This window comes from Coffea arabica, chromosome 2c (genome assembly GCF_036785885.1).
Source record: "Coffea arabica cultivar ET-39 chromosome 2c, Coffea Arabica ET-39 HiFi, whole genome shotgun sequence".
Lineage (NCBI taxonomy): Eukaryota > Viridiplantae > Streptophyta > Magnoliopsida > Gentianales > Rubiaceae > Coffea > Coffea arabica.
In genome coordinates, this window is record NC_092312.1 from 17,261,711 (window position 1) to 17,285,273 (window position 23,563).

General features: G+C 34.3%; 1 protein-coding gene and 1 long non-coding RNA gene across 3 annotated transcripts; one reads left to right on the plus strand and one right to left on the minus strand.

Annotated features, from left to right (window-relative positions):
* Nucleotides 1-2,873: 2,873 nt before the first annotated feature.
* LOC113726420 (uncharacterized) lies at nucleotides 2,874-6,142 on the plus strand. Its single transcript, XR_003457518.2, has 4 exons — nucleotides 2,874-3,156; nucleotides 4,134-4,189; nucleotides 4,478-4,611; nucleotides 4,892-6,142. It is a non-coding gene; the product is annotated as an uncharacterized lncRNA (long non-coding RNA).
* A 4,971-nt stretch (nucleotides 6,143-11,113) lies between these two features.
* On the minus strand, nucleotides 11,114-19,767 carry LOC113726422 (uncharacterized). 2 transcript variants are annotated; one of them, XM_072074789.1, is made up of 18 exons: nucleotides 19,341-19,767; nucleotides 19,074-19,247; nucleotides 18,523-18,704; nucleotides 17,728-17,833; nucleotides 17,479-17,555; nucleotides 16,595-16,682; nucleotides 15,806-15,995; nucleotides 14,917-15,043; nucleotides 14,248-14,328; nucleotides 13,518-13,619; nucleotides 13,318-13,413; nucleotides 13,047-13,121; nucleotides 12,596-12,715; nucleotides 12,191-12,319; nucleotides 12,000-12,077; nucleotides 11,737-11,823; nucleotides 11,440-11,526; nucleotides 11,114-11,334 (listed from the first exon to the last, which is right to left on the minus strand). In XM_072074789.1, the coding sequence occupies exons 1-18, from the start codon at nucleotides 19,393-19,395 to the stop codon at nucleotides 11,284-11,286; spliced, it is 1,905 nt and encodes a 634-aa protein (XP_071930890.1). In that variant the 5' UTR covers nucleotides 19,396-19,767; the 3' UTR covers nucleotides 11,114-11,283. The 2 variants fall into 2 exon arrangements, 1 of the variants encoding a protein (XP_071930890.1); XR_011839072.1 differs by lacking the exon at nucleotides 11,114-11,334 and having other exon boundaries at nucleotides 11,451-11,526; nucleotides 11,623-11,823.
* Nucleotides 19,768-23,563: the final 3,796 nt, after the last annotated feature.

Below are 23,563 nucleotides of genomic sequence, written 5' to 3' on the forward strand. Positions count from 1 at the left end.
TATTGATCAATTAAAAAAATTAAGAAATAATTTTAGGGTGTTATGATAATTGAACAAGAAAAGGGCAAATTTGGAATGAAACTATAATCTCTCTCTCAAAATGAATTTTTTCAATATTATATTGTGAAAGATGTTTCAAATGTTACAAAAAGTTTAAAGTAGGAGAGCCAAGCGAGATTTTTCAAACTTTGAGAGTGCCAAGTGAAATTATTAAAAATTTTAGGGGAGGCTTCTAAAATTACCCCTTATTTTTATTAGTATACGTTTTGCAATTCAAATAGTGGAGAAAGCAATAGGGCGTTCCCCAAGGGAAGGGGGAAAAACCCACAAAATCGCATTTATGTCCAACTCCAACATGAACTAAGATACCTGGACCTCTAAAACGGGCTAATTTCTTAGAATATATGTAAAAAAAAAAAAAAAAACGTCGCACAAATGTATGTCTGACATATTTATTTCTCAATCTATACCTGTCGTGCTGACTCAATACGGTAGCAAGATCAATTGTCAGCAACCGCAGAACCTCTGCAACAATTTCAGTACACTAAGCGGCCCACAAATTTTGTTTTTAAATCACCCTGTCCCCAACCGTGTTCAATTAGCACGGCTAGGGACAGGCGGTAAAAAAAAAAAAAGAAGGCTTTGTCAGCCTTTGCCAAAGGCTGACAAAGCCCATGTGACGGAAGGAAATTTAGGCTAATTAGACTACCAAAGTGATTTACAAATCTACAAACAAAAGAGTATTCATACTAGTTTCATAAGTAGACTTAAATTAAATCGGATCCTAAACTTAATAAATTTACTTAAACCCCTAATTATACCTTAAAAGTTAGAATTAATTCACCAAAATACACATTAACATCATAAAGAAAGGCCAGGACTCCAAAAATGAGAAATTATATCCATTTTTTGCAAATATTGAGACCCTGGCATAATTATGCAAAAGTTAGGGGACAAATTATAAATATAATTTATGGACTTAGATGAAAATCAGTAAGCATAAGAACATAATAAAATTTTTACAAATTTAAAGAATGCCTAAAACACATAAAATATCTAAAACTACACATTAAAAGAAAAACAAAGGAAAGATAAAAACAAAAAAGAGCTCTATATTCTTTAACCCAACCGAGTTCCATAGTAAATTTGGACATTTGGCTGAGGCGTCTGATCGAAACAGAAATTACTTATGTGATTCTAATACAATGAATATAAGCCCAAATGAAATATACGAGTAAGTCCAACTCAAAACTAAAGTAATTAAATTTAAAACCTAAACACGACTATACTCTACCCACTTATGAAGGCCAAATCTTAGTCCATGAATAAATCCCAAATGTAAGTCCAGTAGAATTTTTTTTTATTTTCTATTAAAGTAGCCCCTAAGTCAGAGTATTTTTAAAAATAAATACATTGATTAGCTTAAGTATATACAAAAAAACAAAAAAAAAAAGGAAAAACCCTTGTCATAATTTGATAATGTTTTACTGATTTACAGATAAAACTAGATAAAAATTAGCGTTGACTTTGTTATTAATTTGAAATACTACAATTAGTCATTTTTTACTATAAACTTGCAAAACGAACTTCGTATGCCTTGAAAGCAAAAGCCCTAAACCCTAAAGCCTAAAACCCCAACTCTAAAACATTAAAGCAAAAACCCTAACCCAAAAATCCTAAACCCTAAATTTTAAAAACCAAAATAACGTTTAAAAGCCTTTTTTTTTTTTACGCCCAAAGTCATCCGCCAGGGGCTGCAGCCGTTAGGGTGTGTCAGCCGCAGCCGTGCACAGTCAGCACGGCTACGGCTGACACCAGAAATTCAGCAAGTGTCAGAGAGCCCTGCGAAATTCATTCTTGCTGCCGTGCTGACTCAGCACGACAGCTCTAGTATTAGAAAACTTCCCTATCAGACATACATTTGTGCGATACTTTTTCAACATAAGTAGATAAAGAGCGAAGGGCTATGGTGACCTGGAAGTATTTCGTCGTCCTCTCACGTGCCAAGCATGTGAGTTACCAGCCTTTTTTTTTCTGCGCAATGCGCCAGCCGTCTGCATATACTTCCTCTCTAGGGTTTTCGTAAATTTCCTCCGCTGCCGCCGGCTCTCTTATCTTCTTCCTTTTCTCTTCTCTTTTTTTTTCCCGTTGCTTCCTCTTCCTCTCTCCTGTCTGTATTTTTTCCTCAGACTCTCTCCGTTCCCTCATCCTTCGCCGCCACATCATCTCCCTCTCCGACACCCAACATCACAAGCACCCCATCTCCCACCAGCCCTGGGATTCTATGACTTCCAATCCCTCCGCTAAATCCTCGCCATCATCAGCATCTTTCACTGCCTTCCTTCCTAGATCTCCACTCCCTCGCCCTTCATCTCCTCAGACTCTTCGTTCCCTCCTCTGCCACCATATCATCTCCCTATCCTCTATTAGCTACCTAAAGGATGCCCGTAAGGTGTTGGATGGAATGCTTCACAGAGGCGTCGCTTTGACTATAGTTGGTTTTGGTGTGTTCGTAAGCCCACTTTTACCCTTTCCTCTAAAAAGAGGTTGTCAGTTCCTTCTCTCTCATTCTCCGATCAACTGCAAAGCTAATGTTTCCCCGATTCTCCCTTCAATTTTAGAAAATTTTTGGGCTCTCCGGGACTGCAAAATCTATGGCTCTTTTATCTGCCCACGGATTTGCTTGCAGTTGCCGAAAAGCCTTACATTCAATAGATCGATATAATTTCACAGTGTTCTGTATATATCTCTAAGTTTTTTAGTAATTTTAGTTTCAGAGAATCAATGACTGTTACTGCAGCCATGGATTAGAGGTATCGTTTATTTTTTGTAATTTTAAAAAATTTTATGATCTTTGAGTCTTCTTACTATTTTTATGTATTTTTGTGTTTCGTTTTTTCCTCTTTGTATTTCTTCTTGTTATATATATATTTTTAAATTTTTATGTTCTTTGATTTTTGTTACTATTTTTATGCATTTTTTTGATTAGTTTTTTTTCCTCTTTGTATTTCTTCCTGTTAAAGGTGAATAAACTGAAAGTTGATTTTTTGAAATTTTGATATTGCAGATTTAAAATGCTCGATTTGCCTAGAGTTCAGGTGGCAAGGAAGCTTTGATTTTGATGCCCAGAGTTAGAAAGCCTAATTATACCTTTGTGTAAGGTCCAGCTCATAGTTATACATTTATTCATTTCTTATTTCTTTCATCCGAAAAAGTTTGGGTTTGAATGAACAAGCTGACCATCCATTTTCTTTTCTTTGACTAAAGTTCCTTCATAATACTTGTTGGCTATGATAATCTCATTGATCAGATAGCCTAGATCATAACTTACCCATTGCTTCAGTATAGTATTGTGCAAAAGTATATGTAATGTGCTTCAGTATGTTAACTGAAATTGAGTTGCCAAGGGTTTCATCTTGCTTCAAACATATAGTAAAATTCGCACTCAATAAACATAAAATACTTAATTGATAAGTGGTCCTAGAAGGATGATTACAAGTATAAACTTTCAAAAGTACTACACCATGACAGCAAGATTAGAGAGGGTAGGACTGAGGGAGTTTGCCGGGTGGGGGAAGAGGAAATGTTGTTGTAACTCTTCTTCCTAGGCTTTCCCATTTAATGTGGAATAGCTTTGCAACTCAATTGCTTGGTTAGCCTCTCTCTTTGCCTGGCACAAGAAATTAATAATCTTCCCTTAAAGCTCATCCATAATTTTGCCATCATCTTTATTAGCACTGGAAGAACTAAAACTTCAAAATCCTAACTGTCAAAATGGTAGCTACTTTTTACATAATTTTTGGGTCTAGCTGAATCCTATTCCCCTGTCTTGATGTTTTATATAGATAATTTCAGATTTTTTGTATTCTCATTTTCTGTTTTGGTGTATTTTTAGCAGTTAGAAATGAAGAGATCAGAAGTAAACATAATAGGTTTTTCTCCTCCTAGAAAAAAGAAACCCTCCTCTTGTTTGGCCAAGCACTGTTCTGATAATGATATTTCTCTCCCTGTGTCCATAATTTTTCGAAACAAAGGAACCAAAAGGAACAGACATTTTCTTTTTTTCCCATCCTTGAGTTTTTGGCTTTTCAAATAATATGCCTAATAAATATGTTATGATTTTGTTGCTGTAGAGAGATACTGCTCTTCGTTTCCTGTTGCAATACTTACCAGAATATGCAAATCCAAGGTATGTTCTTGTGCATTCTCAAAATGCAGCATTCATTTGAGCTAATGAATCCTTTGCTCATAGCTAATGAATTCTTTATGGTATGTACATCAAGGGATGAATGATGATTACAATTGGTATAAATGATGTAGAACTACCTGTTTTGGTCATCCTTTAATTGTGTTTGTTTTCTTTTCCTAAATTTTTGTGCCATTTCTTTTGTTTTGTTTATTTTTTGGCTTATTCTGCGATTGTTTTGTGCCACAGAGTTCAGTAATTGTTATACTCATCTTTCTGTTGATTATGTAGGTTATTCTTCTGTGCTCAACAGAGGTTGTGCTGCAGCGAAGTTTAGCCCTTTTATGTTATGGGATTTGCTTGCCTGAAGTGTAGTGAATTTGGGCAATCCCTGATAAGTCACCAAAGACTGATTCAATGAACATGTTAGTATCATCTGTTAGGTCAATATCAAAGCAGCACCTGTATTAACATAGATTTGCAATTGAGTAATTAGAGCCCCTCTATCACCTGTTCTATTTGTTTTTTACTATTTTTCTTCTATAATGTAGCTTGAACGTCATGATAGAACTGTTATAGGAGGGTATTATATCAATATACAACTATTGGTCTCATTAGGGAGTGGAAAATATTGTAGTACATGCTATGATTTGTGTACAGATTTTTCCCCATCATATTCATTACTCTTATGATGTATATTTGCAGGCAATCACTCTGCCAAACTGCCAGAGAATAGTTACTCATGATTGCTGAGGTTAGTTTCCACCATGAAATGTGAATGGAATGCCAAAAAGTTAATGACTTTTGTTCTTTTTTATATATTATGGACCAATCGCAAGATTAAAATTACAGTCAGTTTTCTTTGTTTTGGTTGCTTGTTGAGTCATTCCAAATGGAATGCCAAAAAGTTTGACTTACTTTTGTTCTTTTTATATATAATGGACTGATCGCAAGAGAGAAATTACAGTCAGTTTTGTGTTGGCTGCATGTTGAGTCATTCCTAATGTCTATTTTTTTGCTTTGTTTTAGATGTTTGGTGTGTTGCGATTATTACTAGTGAAGTTGCACTTGCTGACAGCCTCAAATCTTCTGTTTTCTCATGAATTTTAGTTTAATTTGGTTGGTCTTGTGGAAACTGATAGAATATATATATTGCCAACAAAAATGCAATTTTTTCCCTAGATTCAAAGAAGGTTAACTGTCAAAGGTTAATGGTTGTGTTTTCATATGGCTATAAATAATGAAATTTTTTCTAAAATCACGGTCAATGTTTTGAGTATGTTTGAACTTCGTCCTTGAGAAAAAAACCAGATTTTCAATAAAATAAGTTCTGGTTGATAAGAATCCAATTTTCAATGCAGTTTTGAATTTTGTTTGAGTTTGTACCTCAGATATTTGAGTTGAATTGCTTTTGGTATTTGACATTGTGACATATGGAGGAAATTTTGTGCTTGTTGTCTATTGATTTTGTATGAGACTGAAATTCTTTGTGTGTCTATTTTTCTATTGAAGGAATAGAATTTGGATCGTTAAAAATGACGTTCTTAATGGTTGTCATGGTCTTATGCATACCTTACATTGTGGGGCTGATATTTTGCAATGGAGTCGAGAGACAAATTTACATTGTGGGGTATATTGGCTATTTATTCTTATGCTGTTTATGATTATCCTTGTGATTTTTTGCTTCAGAATGTTGAAGTGCAGGATCATGTGGTAGAGCAGCTAAGAAGGAGGAATCTGTTGTGCTGTGTTAGGCATTCATGTAGTCTGATTAGGAGTGTGACTCAATGTTAAATTGATTATTGTAATTTTTTAATCTGTTTAGTCTTTTTCTAGAGAACAGTTTAGGAGATGCTTTTAGTTAATGTGTAGATATCATTCTTATAAAGAATTCAACCACAAATATTTTGTAGTAGTTAGGTTGTTGATTAATATGGCTCAAATGCCATTTTAGTTTGTACGTGGCTTAATTTTTTATAAGTATTTATGTACAATTTTTTTTTTTTTTTTTTTGCATTCTATGTTAATCTGTTTTGTGGGTGATCATTTGTAACAGCCAAAATCTTGACTTGCAATTAGTGGTTTATGTGTTAAACTACAGCCAAATAATGATTTCTAGATAAATTACTATTTTTAATACCTCATATATTATGCTTTTTGGTCAATATAAAATTGGATAGGGCATTTTCGATTTCCATCGCGCGAAGCGCGTTTGTGCCTCCTAGTTTACATATAATCTAAGAAATTAGCCTTTAAAACGAGTTAGACGACCACTCGTTGAGAATGTCTAAATGCACAAGGATACAAGGCCACCACCTTTTTATGCAAACCTCTTATGCATTGTAAAGCGGTCCATTCTCTTCCGGTTCTGTGAACAAGGCATGTATTGCCATTCTTCTGTCCCCGTCCCTGTCTCTGAATCTGGGATATCCATAACCATAAGCTTAAAGCAATCATCGATTTGGCCCGCAGAACAGACTCAAATGCTATATCTTCTTTGCAAACTCAGTTAGTATCTCGTAACATAATAATGCCAAGCACGCCGTAAAATTGCATTGTATATTGCAAATTGACGAGGTTGTACAGGCTCTTTCTAGGACGGTGTACCTACACCCAAAAAAATTTGTCCCAAATTGGTTGCTCTATGTCCCCGCAAGCAAGAAATCATGTCCCTTGACAATTTTGCAGGGCTACCTGCAGGTCTCGGGACGTGCTTTAGAATGCCTAACTAATTCACGAAGCTTCCCAAATATGCCACTCAACGCGCATGCGTAATTTTCCATTTCTACAGCCATGGGTTGCACTTGCACGCAAATAATAATAATGACAACAGACTGTTAATGACTGCTATTTTGATACGAAGCAAATAACTTGTAACTATTTCTGTGAACTAGGCCTGTCAATGGGCCGGGCTCGGCCGAATTCATTATTCTGAACTCGGATCCGGCATGCTATATCAGATCCAGATTTGACCCGTTTACCTTGCGGGTTTTCTACACTATGTTTTGGATCCGGATCCAACGGGTCTTGGTTCCAGATCGGGTTTATCTGAAAAAAATCTATCAAAACTTACAATTTCTAATAAAAATGAGAAAAAAATATATTTGTAAAATAATTTCTAACTAATACAAAAAAAAACCAAATAAGAAAAGAAATCAAACTGATCTTATTCAAATATATCACCCTAATCAAATTATATTGATAAATATGTAAATTTTAAATTATTAATCCATTTATATCCGGATCCGGGTCGGAATACTATATTCCGTATTCGACCAGTTTTTTATTTGGTAAAACGGATTCGGGTTCAGATAACGGAATTAAATCCCTACTCATACCCGAAATAATTTGACGGATCGGATCCGAGTCATTGACAGGCCTACTTTGAACCATTGGTTACACAAAGTCGTAGTACTTGCCATATAAGTTGTACTCATCAAAACAAAGAAAGAGAATTGCACATGATATCTATTTAAATTTAAGAGTTGAGTGATATTTTTTGTCAAAACAAAAGTTTAATGACATAAACACGTAAACGGCAATAGTTTGTGGCCATTTCTTTTTCATTTGCTCTTTATATTATGTAAAAGTAACATGATCGAAATATATTAGTATAAAAAAAATATCATATATACACTGATAATGTAGAAAAAAAATTATCCAAAATGTATATATGACAAAAAAATGGCATGCAGGTAACAATTTTTGATTTGTTGGTAGTCTAAAAGGTTTCATTTTGTATTTAAGAGTAATAAATTAACAATGGTAATGGAAGATTGGGTGATTCGAAGTAATAGGCTAATGCTACTTAATTCAATTTCCAAACCATACTAGGTAGAGCAATCTATGCAAGACCAGTAAATGTCTTACGCAGTTGTACTTGTACCACGTAAAATACAACGCACGCCTCCTCAAAAGGTACAAGCAGTTAAGCTATTGCCTACCTCTTGGTTGAAGTAAAAATTTCCCGAATTCCCTTGGATGAGTCGCGGATCCAATTTTCTTTCCTTCCCAATTTCCCATGCCGTACGAGAAATTCACCCTCTTCTCTCATTTCCATTCCATGCCTTTGATTTTCCCCGCTCGGCCAGCAGGTGTCATCATCTCCGCCGAAGCAACTCCCACAGCTGATACCTTATAAGCCCACACCCCCACAAACCATTTTTTCAATCGAAACGGTCGACTTTCTCTGTTTCTCTCCCTTATGATTACTGCACCATTACAGCTTGTTGGGTCACTCCCAAACTCCTCCTTCCATGCACTAGTAGAAATTTCCAGTATGCATAGTCTCATCTTGTTGTCTTGTTTTACTCCTCAAGAGCTAGAAAAAAATGTAGGAAAATATTGGATGAGAAAACTCATATTCTGCAACCCAAGATGGAACGAGAACAACCAGAAGAACCCACTTCAGAATCTAATCATGAAGATCACATGACCCTGCACTAGTACTTGCTCTCAAAAGGAAAACCCATTATTCATCACTGCTCTCCTTCTGAGGTCTCCTTCTTCCAACAATAAAATTCATTCATTGATGAGTGGATTATATGCATGCACGGGCTTTTAAGGCTTATACTATATTGTGTGCTTTTTGTGCCAGGTTCTGAGAAGGTCCAAAAGAAACCGACAATGCCCTGAAATTTCTGAAATTAACAAAGTGAGGAATTTTTACTCTTGCCCTTTTTTCCCTCCTTAAAAGGTGATTTTTTTTTTAATCTGTATTTTCATTTCGTGGGTTTGGAGTTTTAAAGTATGAAGTCTGGAAATGTTCTCATGCAAGTCTGACTGTTATTAGTATCAGTTTTACTTGTTCTTCAAATGCCCTTTTGACGCTGTGCGATAGTCAAAATTTCTCATTTCTACCTTTATTAATTTTAATTAGCTGGCCAACAAAATAGACGTTTCTGCCTCAGCTGATTTAGAAAGAGAAGGTTAATTATGACATATGACTCCAGTTAGGCTTCAAATTCGGACTTGCAAATGATCTGTGGCATTAGTCCTTTAGCCAATCTGGTATAATTCAAGAAAATGCATTGATGAAAAGGATTTATGTGAAACAGACAATTTTGTCTCATGCATGCTGCTCGTGAGCTGAACAATATTGGGAAGGATTTTTGTTGGTTTATTTCTCTTTTTTTCAACTTCCCCAAGCGGATCAAGGTACCGTGTGCAACGTCCAAAATATGAATTTCGTAATCTTCCCTAAATCCAAATGTCAATGCTCTGAAAATGTTCATCTTCTCCCCTTTAGTTGTTAGGTGATCAGTTTCAATGGATGTTCCTTTTGAGACTATTTGGACTAGGGTGTTAACTGGTTTGTTTTCTTGCCGTCCTTCTACTTTAAGCCGTGATATCACTTGTTAGTATTGGTTTGATTATGGATAATTCCTTAAAAAGTTGAAATCCACGAATTTTTGAAAACTGAAACCCCAAGCATGATGAACGTTGTACTTGTAAGACTTCAGAAGTAATGTTAATTTACAAGTAAAACCATTTCTGCAGATTGTATGTTCGTGTTATTGTGTGGTTCAAAATTTCTCTTCGACTTTGCATCTACTGCATTTAAAGGAAGGCGTTGGATGGCGTAACATAAGCAATTCATGCATACTCATATGTACTTAAGTTTTATTGAGCACGATATGCTGCAGTTATCCAGATGATTTGGGACATTTAACTATGTGCCATATTGATAGTTCGTGCATCCCTGTTTCATATTATACTGTTAATAACTTGGATCCGATCTATATTTTTAATTTATCAAACAATAGCTTATTGGGGGCTGGAAACGTTTTTCCATTGCGCAAAAATTGGTCGAGGGCGATGTTGTCGTTTACCATTTGGTTGGGGATTGTAGATCCAAGGTAACCATTTTAAGTAGGTAGATCTATGGATCACATTTTCTTCAATGCTTGGAACCAATCCTGATTTATCATGTAGTAGTTTAACTACCTTTTGAACTTCAAAAGGAACCAAATATTATCTTAGAAGGCAATCCAGCGTTTATTGCATAGAAGTTTTCTGGTGCAAGTCATACAGCTCTATCATGGAGCAGAAGGACAACATGTTGATGCTTTAGAAACAAATTTCCTGGATCTCTTCAACTTGCTGTTTTCATAGATTCCATGCATTAGCAATACACCAACTACTAGGCCTGAAGGTCCAGTAGAGGTCTCTCATATACAAGCTTATTATGTTGTAAATTCAGGCAAAAGAAAATCTAGTTAAGACAAAAGGATCCCAGGCACATTTTTGTTGGGAGATGGATTGATAAACAGCAGTTGGGTATCTTAGTTCCAAGTTTGATGTTCGTTAAAATACATCTCCTGGAGAGAAGTATACTAGAGCTCTAGCGACTATTAAGGTCTTTTCATGAATGACACCATATTTATGAGATGGTCTGTAAACTGGAACCGCATTATCCTTGTACTTGCAGGGATTTGCCCAATTATGATGACAATGTGAAGTTTAATACATGTACTTTGGCAGGCAAAAAGAGGGCTCTTGGAACCGTACTGATGCTCCGACGCAGAGGCTACTTTTTGGCGCACAAAATGAAACTTTTTTTTTTTTTTTTTTTTTCATATTTTGTACATAAACCCTGAATCTGAATGTAACAAAAATAGTTCAACCGTTATGCTCTCAGAAGAGAAATATATATACGTTGAGCCCTCTAAATGGTGCTTTTCTTGTGAACCTTGATGCTGCACTTTGTAGCCTCTCTTTTATAATTCACTTTGAAGATGTCCTTTACTTGAAACGTCATTCACTTGTGTGCATGAAATGCTCGAGAACGCATCTCTCCCTCACTAATATATATACATATTCTTCGTCATTGAGAAAAACAAAGAAACGCTTCTTTGTACAACCCAGATATATATATATATATATATATATATGTGATACAATATCAATAGGACGGAAGAGAGGACGGAGTATAAAAATGATTAACAAAGGCACGTGGTGCTTGTTTAACAGATAACTGCGGGCAAGAGTCGATCACACTTGACCATTATAGGGGCACTTACTAGTTGAATCGCATCCAATTATTTAATTTATTTTCACAAAGGTCTACAAGACTTGCTCCCTCTGGATGCTTGCCCTCATAATTTCGACACTTGTTCACAGTATTTCGGGTCGACGCAAACCACCACCTGCAAGTTTTTTCAGATTTGAAACTTCTGATATCGCGCGCGCGCGCACACACACATATATATAGATAGATAAGACTAAGAGAAATTGGTTGATGAGAGTCGTACCTTGCCAGTACTTTTGCCAGAATGGAGATACTCCACAGCATCAGCAACTGATTGAAGGCCTAGGAATCTTTTTGGGTCTATAGCAACCTGTCATGAAAATGAAGAAAGGAATCATTTAAAACACAGTGCATAAAGACCCTTGGAACTAAGATCGTTCCTCCCAAGTAAACTCAGGTAAAATACCCGTTGGTTATTGGCTTCAGGTCTAGGAAGTTTGAAGACGTTTCGCTCCAGAATAAGGGCAGAGCAATACACGTATTTTATGTTTCAGTAATGGGTCAGATGAAAGTAACTTACCTTGAGCTTTCCCACAGAGAAGAGGTGGAATAGCCTGTCGAGATGCTCTTGCCAAAAATGAGCATATTGTACCAAGAAAAATCCAGCCTGAAAACATCATATGAGCAAATCGAAGCACAACAAAACCGGGCTCTTAAGCTCCATTCAGAAACCCAATACAGTAAATTCAAAAAATTTAGAAAAAAAAAAAGGTCAAAAAATTGATGGCATGAAAAAATTAACAAAAAGCATCACAGGTATCAAACAATTACTAGCTTACTTACCACAGTTTGACTTTTTGCTAGAAGCTTTTCGCATAACCCAGTGTAATTTAATGGCTTCCATCCATCTTCCCCTTGATACTGGAATCACAAGTCATCAGTTAATGTTAGGAGTGCGCGTACTGTTGAGGGAGAGAATGGTAGCACCCCTAAGGAGCAGAAACGTTAAAGCAAGTCCCATTATAGGTCCAAACCTGGGAGATCATTCCAATCACTACAAGTTTTCCGTAGATTGCCAATGCATTCAAGCATAGATCGAACATTTGACCACCAACAGACTCGTATACAATGTCAACACCTTTAGGGAATTCATTCTTCAAGACCTGCATAAAGCATTCCAACAGTAAGCACTAAAAACTGCTAAACTGGAGAATACTAGTTTTTCATCCAGTGAATCAGTTCTGAAGAATTTAGATTAGAAAGAATGTAGTTGATATGGAACGCAGAACTAAAAAAACTCCCCATTTTTCATAACTTGCACGGATGTAACTGCTCCAGAACACCTTTACTATGGTATTAAGGTACTTTAGGAAAGCCCAACTAGGACAGAACAGGATTAAAATACTTCATAAATTGATTTCCAATCTGAGAAAACATACTGTTTTTATATCTTCTTTTTTGTAGTCGATGACTCGATCAACTCCCAATTCCCTCAAAAGTGTAGCCTTTTCTTTACCTCCACAAGTTGCAACAACAGTATTTCCAGCTAATTTTGCAAGCTGCATTAATAAGTGATTCAGTATTAATTACCTAAATTCAGACTTGGAAAAGACAGTTAAGAAGAAGATAAAAGTTGATGCTAACATGCATTGATACAAGTTAAGAAGGCATTTTATCACAGAAAAAAATAAACATAGTAAAAACATTAAAGTATCATGTGATCCTTTATAGGCTCCACACTAGTCGACCAACAAAACTATAGCAAAAGAGAATGGAAAAGCAACTACAGTACTTCAAATTGTTTTGTTAAATAATAGTTTGGGGTCCAAATGTACTGCCCATGAAAAATCAACCTAAAAGAAATAGAAACTATCTAGTTTGACAGTGCACCTGAACTGCAAACTGCCCAGTCCCTCCAGCAGCAGCACTCACGAGAACTACTTTTCCCGAGTCCATTTGTGCAGCCTTCACATCCAAGGAAAAACAGTGGAGAAGCTAGTTTAAACATCTGTCTAGTGCTTTTCATGTGGTCTAAAATAAATAAAGAATTACAGAAGATCAGAAGCTAGATTGCGGGATAATGAGTGATAAAATCTTGCAAGGGCAGTCTGTTACAGGATATTGAGGGAAATAAATAATTGAAAATGATTGCCACAGAAACCTTCTCCAAAGCAATCGAGGCTGTCAGTCCTGATGTAAGCATGGCAACAACTTCAGGATCTGGTCTTGGGACAGGAAGAATGTGCTTCGAATGTACCTATATTGTTGATGTGAAAATTCATAAAGGTCATAACCATGATCTAAAGCAGAGATCATTTCAGCCATAGAAGAATAGTATGACCTATATATTAAAGTAGTTACCATTGTATATTCAGCATAGCTTCCGAAAGTCATAATAGCAGCAGGAGTTCCAACTTTCAGATTTTTCACAGAGTCACCAACTGCAGCAACTATCCCAACAGCCTTCAATGTAATGATATTAAATTTTAGACGTGAGCCCATCCACGAGAACAATCTATACCAAATGGGTAGACTGATCCTCCCATAGCAAAGTCTTTAAATAGAATCATAAATCAAGAAGCTTTGAAACTTCTCATCTGTTGTCAAAGATGCACATATAGACAATGGAAAACTTATGCACTTTTTTAACTTCAACGGCAACGAGGACAATGAAAGGTGGTCCTAATCTTTGACCAATACAAACAATTTAAGCTCCAATAGTTCATAATTAACTACTGCAGCAAAGTAACACATGCACGTCTTGCATATATATATATATATAGTGTATGTAGAAATACGTGTGTGTGTGTGTAGAGAGAGAGAGAGGAATGAAACTAATATAAAAATTCTAGAACCCTGAAAACTGCAATTCTGCATAAAGTCAGAATCCAGCATATAATGGATTTAAAACAAAAAGTAAATTAAATGCGGCCAAGGTTCTAAATTGTAGAGTAATAAAGCCATTAAAGTCACGGACAGCAAGAATCAGATCATTGCTCATCTCATCAAAACTACTAAATGGTTGATCTATCTGATTTTTCATTGAGATTAAACAAACTTCAATTATAAACTTATAGAATTGCTAGTACACCTCAAATCCAGCATCAAATGGGAGACGAGAGGCAATGTCCTTCTTGCTGCCGCTGAAATAACTACCTGAACTAAAATTCACCTGTAACAAAACATATTGTTAAAGAAAATATGCCAAGCCAGGAGGAGTTCAGATATATATATATATGACCCCACATGTACTAACACACTGATTTATAGGAACACCTAACAGGGAACAACAGTAAGTAGCACTGCAGATTTACAAGCAAACTTCCATCCAAAAAGTTCTTTCAAATTATGTAGAAGGCTTATACCACTTTGTTCAATTGCCAATTCTTCATCAATACTTGTTTAAGCAAGAAAGGCATTGTGAGAGGATGCATTAAGAAAGTAGTCGTCAATTCCATGAATGGATCGATGATAAAGAGATAGAACCACATTTACAAGTCCTGGTATCTAAAGGCAGAAGCAATACAAAGGCAACAGTAAATTCCCATATCAGCCTATAATTTATCCAACAAGCTTACAGACTTATTGACACAGAAAATGGTATGCGAACAGCGTAACAATAAGTTCCAAATAGAAGAGAAGAAAACTTCCTAATACATATTTCATTATTCAGGAAGAACATCCAATTATATGATACATACTTTGCATTTTAACTGAAACTGGACAATTTCAAAATGAAACTACAGAGAAAGGAACTTACATCACTAGCATTAACGCCAGCATAAATGACTTTTAAAAGCACATGGTCCGATTTGATTGGTAAAGACAGCGAGGTCCGCACTATACTTGTTGCAGTACGAAATTTGTGACTGAGTGCGTGAACCACTCTAGAAACCAAGGACCAGAAGGAAAATTGTCAAAAGAAAGTCAAACGAGCAAACACTGTTGAGAGAAATGTAAATATGCTTACATACATTCATGATAAGAACACCATGGAATGAAGAATAGTAAAAATATAAAACTATAAAAGTTTCATAGAGAAATGACAGAAATATCAACCAAATCCACTCAAATCTACAGCTTAACAAGAGCAATGAAAAAATCAGATCTAGCAATGACTAGCATACCACAAAAGATGAGCTTTTACCACCCATAACTACCAAGTGGTAATAACGCACTGCATTATCCAAGCCAAGAAGAAACTGGTGCCTGACTTTTTTATTACAACGTATTAGCGTCTGAATAAGAGGTAAAAGGTTTAACAGTCATCAATCAGCAAATTCTCAGATCTTAAGGAATTTGCAGAACTATCATTTTTTCCATAAAGAGATGTAACTGAGTAGCCGAGCAAGAGAGGAGTAAATGCTTAGGCAAAACTCAAAAGTCCCATATCAAACTGAAATAGCTAAATGGATGATGATACCCGCTTTGTTAATTGTTTGATGATCAAAGATAGAAACAGGATAAATTAACTTTTATTCCTAAGCCCAATAGCATCTGATGGTCTCATTCCTGTAATTAATGCCAAGAGGGCTCAACCCTTTGTACTCACATATAAATTTGTTTTCATAATATCAACACCGTCCAGCCTGAGAAAAACAAAAAAGTACGCTGATACAGATTGACAGAATTTGAGCACCAAGACTTACATCTTCTCAAAATTTTGTGGAACTTGAACATTTGATAGTACCACAGATGAAGATGATCTTCTTGATTTTGAAGAAGACACAAGGAACTTTGCTTCCTCTTGAGGAGATGGCCAGTACTCCATTCCTCTTCGATTAGTGATCCATAAACATGCCCCAGATTTACTCTCATCATTAATAAGCTCAAAAACACCTGCCGAATTCATAATTTTGGTTTGAAGAACATTGTTTATCATAGCAGAAGAACAAATTATGAACCCTATCCACCATACTGCTTAACAGGATTAGCAGAACTCGGAATTTGTACTGAAGGAAGTAATTCCTACTTCCATTGCTTGGGAATAAAACTGAATCTTTTTTTTTTCAAAACTAAAAAAGTTAATCCTAGCTCTTCATTTAACTTTTGAAAATGATAAGGAAAAAGAAAAAGGAAAAAGAAAAAACTTGATTCCAGGCTGCAGCAAATAATCGAGAGTTTCATTGTTTAAAGGATAACAGACTATAAAAATAACTAGATGAAATGCACAGGTCAGCATTTTGAGTGAATATGTCTATAATTGCTGCAGCAGGGATAATTAATCACTTGATCTAAGACCCTACTATTGCCACACATTGAGATACATGTCTATGTCTGTATACTTGAAGATAAACTATCACACCCGATTGCAACCAATCAGATTCACCTTGTAATGAAATTCAATCACCATATCGTTGAGACAGTCTTGCCATATACAGACATATAATTTACATGTTAACACCAAAGCGGATAATCGTATATAATCAACTACATACCTTTGACTACCATTTGCATTGGCACATAGCCTCCCACTAGATCAATAAATTTAGGATCCACCTTGGCAGCCAAGTCAGTTAGCACAAACTGTCAGCAAGGCAAGATTAACATCAGAGATAACAGAAATAATTAAATGATTCAATGTTTTATCCGGCCATAGTGTTCCAAATAGGATGCAGGAGTAACCACTTTAAAATGCTTATCAGCTTTGCACTATTCAGCAGATCATTATCTCTTGTTCCTAATAAAGAAGCCAACTGTAATAAGTAGATTGAAATAACTTTTTGGCACATATAATGATAATTAGGAACATCGGTTGGTAATTTATATTCCAGAGATTAGCAAAATATTAGGCAAAAATTAAGTATCAGAACACAATTGGCTCCAACCATTGAGGAATATAGTTGGCAAATGTTAATGGTTTTAACACCTGGCCATAAGCATAACCCATTGGTTTCCCTTGTTCTGTGGTAACCACCATTGCAATAAAGGAAGAAAATGCTAAACTGGGTCCAAGTCTCATATGGAACAGCTCTTTCTACTAAAGGAGTACTAACTCAATTCATCAATTCAAACCTGATGTCCTTTTGAAATTTGCAAAATATTTAAGGTGAAAAATAGAAATGTAGTTAGTTGTACAATTTAATATAAAAGTCAAAAACATGTTGGAATGAAGAAACTTGTTGAATATTAGTGCTGAGCTTGTGGAGTCCACTAAGCTTGTTTGTGTCCTTTTCTTAAGAAAACTTTTCATTGAATGAGAGTGGATATTTCAGGACAAATCAAGAAGGGACAAGCTACATTCAAATGTTCAATTTTGTAGAAAGGAAGTACAGTGATATCATAACCAGGCCAAAGACAACTTGAATCCAATAGGAGTTACCTCAGGGCAAAGCACATTAACACGGATTCCTTCACGCTTATATGGAGCCAGTGATCTACTAAATAGAACCACACCACCTACAAAATTATCTCAGTCAGACAAAAATAATGGTTGGGAGACTCTAAAATCTTCCTATCCAAGCAAGTGTACAAATCAAACATCCATAACAATTACATAGTCGAAAAAAGCGTACAGATGCTTCAGAATATATCATTTTGGAAGCAGAACAACAATGTAGAAACCACATACCTTTTGAGGCAGAGTAGATAGGGTCATGGTACGCTGGATAAAGCCCTGAAGCAGAGCCTATATTTATGATGACACCCGGCTTTCGTGCAGCTCGCATAGTTTTAATCTAAGAATCACATGTAAATCATCATACCACTATCACCAAATTGAATTTCCTCATTTGAAGAAAGTGCAGGATTCTGGAATAAGAAAAGGTAGAAAATTCTAGCAAATGGTCAATAACAACACACAGCTGATAAGTATGGAGGGAAACAAGAAACAAAGCTATATTAAACTCCTCCACATTTACGGCAAAATTTAGACAAAACACTGATACTCTCAGGTCACTGCTTGCATAAGATTATGAATGCCACTACATCTCTATCATTGAAGAATAAGAAATATATTGAATAAGAAGCTAGCCTTACTTCTTGTTAAATTTTGAGTGCTTACAGGCATAACTGTGTTATTATCCTCTTCGAGACTTAGCCTTTGGATAAGTTTGGGGAGGGTCACTTGGAGTATAAGATCTCTCCTCCATTTCCCTAGGCGGACCCCTTACTAAACACTACAACCGTATGCAAGCACACAAAATGTACATTCAGAAAGGAGAACAAGATGCATTGTTCTTTTTTGATCTCTCCCATATACCCTTTGTGAAAAAACTAGAGTTCCCAAGTAGTTCCTTTCAGTATAAAATATTGTGCTATTGGCTACATAGAAGGTTCCATGGGGAAAAAAAGAAGAAGTGAAATTCACAAAATTCTAAAATTCAATCAATTGACTAGCAGTGAATAGTAATGCATCCAAACCTACCGCAAAGTGGGTGCAGTCAATGACAGCAGCAAGGTTGACGTTAATAGTCAGCTTCCAAGATTTGGAACCATCAGTTTGGTCCTTATTGAATGGCACAGGATTAGCTATACCGGCACTATTTATGCAGACATCCAATCCTCCATAAGTTGTCACATGCTTCTCAAATGCAGCAGCCAAATCCCCTTATAAACATTGGCAACCATAGTTAGATCAGAAAATCCTATTTTCATGAAAGATAAATATCGACGCATGCTATGCTCCCACCCCTCCACCCCACCCCACCCCACCCCATACAAAAGTAAATGAATAAACACTTATCTGCAGCAAAAACCGAACCCAAAAGGTGAAACCAAATTCTTTACCTCTTCCATTTATTTGTAGTCTTACGGGTAATATTTACCATTTGCCGGGGAAACTCTCATTTTCATAATTAAGGTCTTATGCTGCTAACTATTCAAAAAGAAGAACTTTTATTTTGCTTCCCAATTTAATTCTAAAGTCTGAGCTACAAACAAAGTTAGAGGTACAATTTAACACACACTTGTACTCACCGGAATTAGTGACGTCGCATTTGATAAACGTGGCTAATGGAAAATCCAAATTGGCGTGAAACTTGGCAGACTCTTTTTCAGCCAGGGATGCAACCTCTTTTCCCTTGTCTTCGGAAAAGTCAATGATCGTGACGAACATTCCTTTCTGAGCCAGTGCCAAGCTCAGAGCTTTACCTATTTGATTGGGCCAAAAAGTTATACCAGTTATCATCGCGGTTCAAGAATTAACCAAAAAGGGACTCAAAATATTCATAGAGAGAGACTCACCAATTCCAGAGGCGCCGCCAGTGATGATGGCAGAAAGTCGCGGCTTGAGCTCCATGTTTGCTTTGTTTCTCCCAAGGACTGATTGATGGTTGGGCGGTGGCGGAGAGATAAATGAAGCGAGGGGAAATGGGCAATACCCGATGACTATTGACTAGTATAACGATGGAATAAATATACTACACCAAACCGAAGTTTCAAAAATGTTATCAACGTGTTTCTTGATTCTGTTTATCAAACGTTTTCGATAAGAGCAACCAAAAGCAAATCAAACAAAAGATAAGGCAGTGGATCGTATTGATGTCTATGTCTGAACACGAAACACAGAAACCGGCCGACCTTTTTTGGTTTTTGTTTTTGTTTTGTGCTTTTCCCCCCTTCTCCTTCTCCGGCGGAGACACTCCAACTAATTTGGAGGCAAATAATGGCACTTGTTTGGATAAGAGTTTATTTGGATAATTTATTTGAGATAATTACTGTAACACTTTTTGTGATGTGATGTATGTGAGATAAAAAGGTGATTAGGAAGATAAAAAGGTGGTTAAAATTTGTGAAGTAAATTTTTTATTTGAAATCAAAGTTGTCCAATGTATAGTTAGTGGTGTTTGGACAAAAGATTATTTGAAATAATTATTTGGAATAATTACCGTAACAGATGTAATGTATATAAGATAAAATATATAAAATAAAATGGTGATTAAAAAAAATTAAAAGACACATTAAAAATTATATTTATGATATAAATAAATAATTTTAAACTAAATAATGGCTGTCCAAATAATTTATTAGGGTGTGCTTGGTTGGAGGGTATAGGAATCAAGAATTGGATTGAGCTCCAAAATTGTTGTTTGGCTAATGAGTATAGGTTTTGAAATCTTGGAATGATTCATGAAAAATCAGCAACTCTTCGTACCCAAGTAGATTGGAGGGTTTTGATGAATCCCACATTTGATTCCAAAATCTTAAAAAAAAATTTATTTTTGGGATTTTTTAAAAATATATACTACTGGCTCTGTTTCTATATATTAATATTTATTTATTTATATATATAATATTTTTTATTTCAATTTTGTTTTATAATATGTATATTATTATATTTAGTTTCTTCTTTTCGTTTGCTGTCTGCGTTTTATGTATTTTTCTTATTTCTGTTGTAAATTTGTCATATTACCAGTGTGTTCTTTATTGTTCTTGGCCCCTCACAGATCGTAATAATAGGCTTTCATAATATAGGGCCTATTTGGAATCTAAGGCTGCGTTTGGATTGAGTGTTTTTGTACCTGTTTTTGAAAAACTGTTTTTCACATTTCAAATGTTACAGTAAATGTAGATTTCAAAAACAACTTCAAAAACACCATATCCAAACCATATATCAAAAACAACTCCAAATATATTTCAATTATGTATATTTAATATGTATATTTTAATAAGTATATTTCAATTTGTATATTTTAATTATGTATTTTAATATGTATATTTCAATTATATTTTAATATGTATATTTCAATTATGTATTTTAATATGCATATTTCAATTATATATTATATATATTATATTAATATAAATATATTTATTTCAATTATGTATAATATTATATATATTATATCAATTGAAATAAATATTATATATTTATATAAATACATTTATTTATATATAAATTTATAAATATATTTATTCAATTTTGTTTTATAATATATATTAATATGCATATTTCAATTATGTATATTATACATAAATTATATTAATAATAATGTATATTATATATATTATACATTTCTAATATTATATATTTATACATACATATTATAAATATTTTATTTTATTTATAATATATTTTTATATATTTATAATATATTTATATAAATATTATATGTTATATAAATTATATATAATATATAATATATTGTACATTTATATAAATGTACATTTATACATATTATATAAATATTTATGCATATTTATAATATACATTTATATTATGTATAATATATAATATAATACATTTATAATACATTTATACATTTATATTAATATACATAATATTAATTTTACATTTATACATAATATTAATACATGTATACATTTATATTAATTATATTAATACATTTCTACATAATATTAATATATATTTATAATATATTAATTTATACATTTATATAATATTCATTTATAATTTATACATTTTTAATAATATACACTTATACATTTAAATATACATTTATATTATGTATTATATATAATATAATACATTTATACATTTATATTAATATACATAATATTAATTTTACATTTATACATAATATCAATACATATATACATTTATATTAGTTATATAAATACATTTCTACATAATATTAATATATATTTATAATATATTAATTTATACATTTATAATATTCATTTATAATAATATACACTTATAATTTATAATATATTTACAATATTCATTTATAATTTATACATTTATAATAATATACACTTATACATTTATAAATATATTTATATTATGTATTATATATAATATAATACATTTATATATTTTTATATGAATATATAAATATATTTATTTATAAATATCTATAAATGTATTATAAATGTATAAATGCATAAATGCATATTTATATAAAAATATAAAATTATAATTTATAATTTATACATTTATATAATATTCATTTATAATTTATACATTTATAATAATATACATCTATACATTTGTAAATATAAATGTATATTTATATAAAAATATAAAAATTATATATTCTAAAAATACTCAAAAATATGTTTCAAAAGTACCTCTAAAAATAATCCAAAAAAATCTACAGTAAAAGTTTTTCATATAGTTTTTGAAAAACAACTAATCCAAACGAACTTGTTTTTCAGATTCAAAATGTTACAGTGGTGTTTTTGAAAAACAAACCCAAAAACAGCTAATCCAAACGGAGCCTAAGTTTTTTGGGAGTTTGTCTAAAACTTTACTGTAGTGCACTGTAGAAGTTTTTGAAAAAATTTTATAGAAGTTTTTGTATGGTGAAAAATTTTATAGAAGTTTTTGTAAGGTGAAAAACTTTTTTTTCATTTTCTTTTTTTTTTCTTTCTTTTTCTTTTTCTCTTTCTCTTTCTTTTTCTTTCTTTTCTTTTTCTTTTCTTCTTCTTCTTCTTCTTCTTCCCCGTTACCTCCGCCACCCCCAGCAGTAACTCCACCGATGCCACCTCCCGCCACCCCTCTCCTCCCTTTCCCCTTCTCTTCCCCTCCCCCCCCACCTCCCTCTGCGCCTTATCCTTCTACCCCGCCACCCCCTTCCCCTTCCCGCTTCTCACCATGCCTGATTTCTTTCTTTTTTTTTCACATTTTCCCTCTCCCTCTCCTCCCCTCTCCTCTCCTTGCTTTTGCCGACAGATAAAGCAGCGAAATGATTTTTTTTTTTGGCAATTTTCCTTCTCCCCCTAACTCCTTGCAAGGTTCTTATATACTTGCATGATTGATGCTAAATGCTAATTACCCCGTTGCGAGGTTTTAGTGTGTCGCCTGAACATTCAAGATGGGGAAAGAGCTGCGTGGTGGTGGTGCACCACAGCCACTGTGGTTGATTGAGACGAGCAGAAGGAGGATTCGATGAAGATTTCCCAAGTGCAAGGACGACCAATTTTTCTGCAAAGTTTTAAGTGCAAACTACTTAAGAGGACCTCTGCCGTATCTTCTTGGTCAGATTTTTTAAGTTGGTAGGTGGCAGAGAAACAAACACAGCGGCCTGCAAGTGTGATTTTCTGGGGCAAAAACCAATGAAATGATTCTCTCGCGACCAGATCCGCCAGAGGGGAAGGGGAAGGTTGGTGGGGGAGACGCAGGGAGAAAAAAAAAAGACAAAGGGGAGGATGGCTGGGGAGGAAGAGGGGGAGAGGGGAAAAGCAAAAAAAAAAAAAAAAAAAAAAAAAAGAAGACCGGCACCGGAAGAGGTGATCGGTGCCGGAATCGGTGGCGAAGGTTGTGGCCGGCGACGAAGGTGGTGGTGGGGGAGGAAGAAGAAGCTTTTGTGGGAATGGAAATTTTTTTTTTTTTTTTTTGTGTTTTTGGATATTTTAAGTGTGTAGTTTAAAAACTTTGATAAGTTTTTGGGGTTCCTGTAGCAAAAGTTATTAAAAAATTAGTATAATATAAACTTGCTAAAAAACTAGACTTCCAAACAGGCCCATAATTTGTTAATTTGGTGTTTGCAACTGTTTGATCT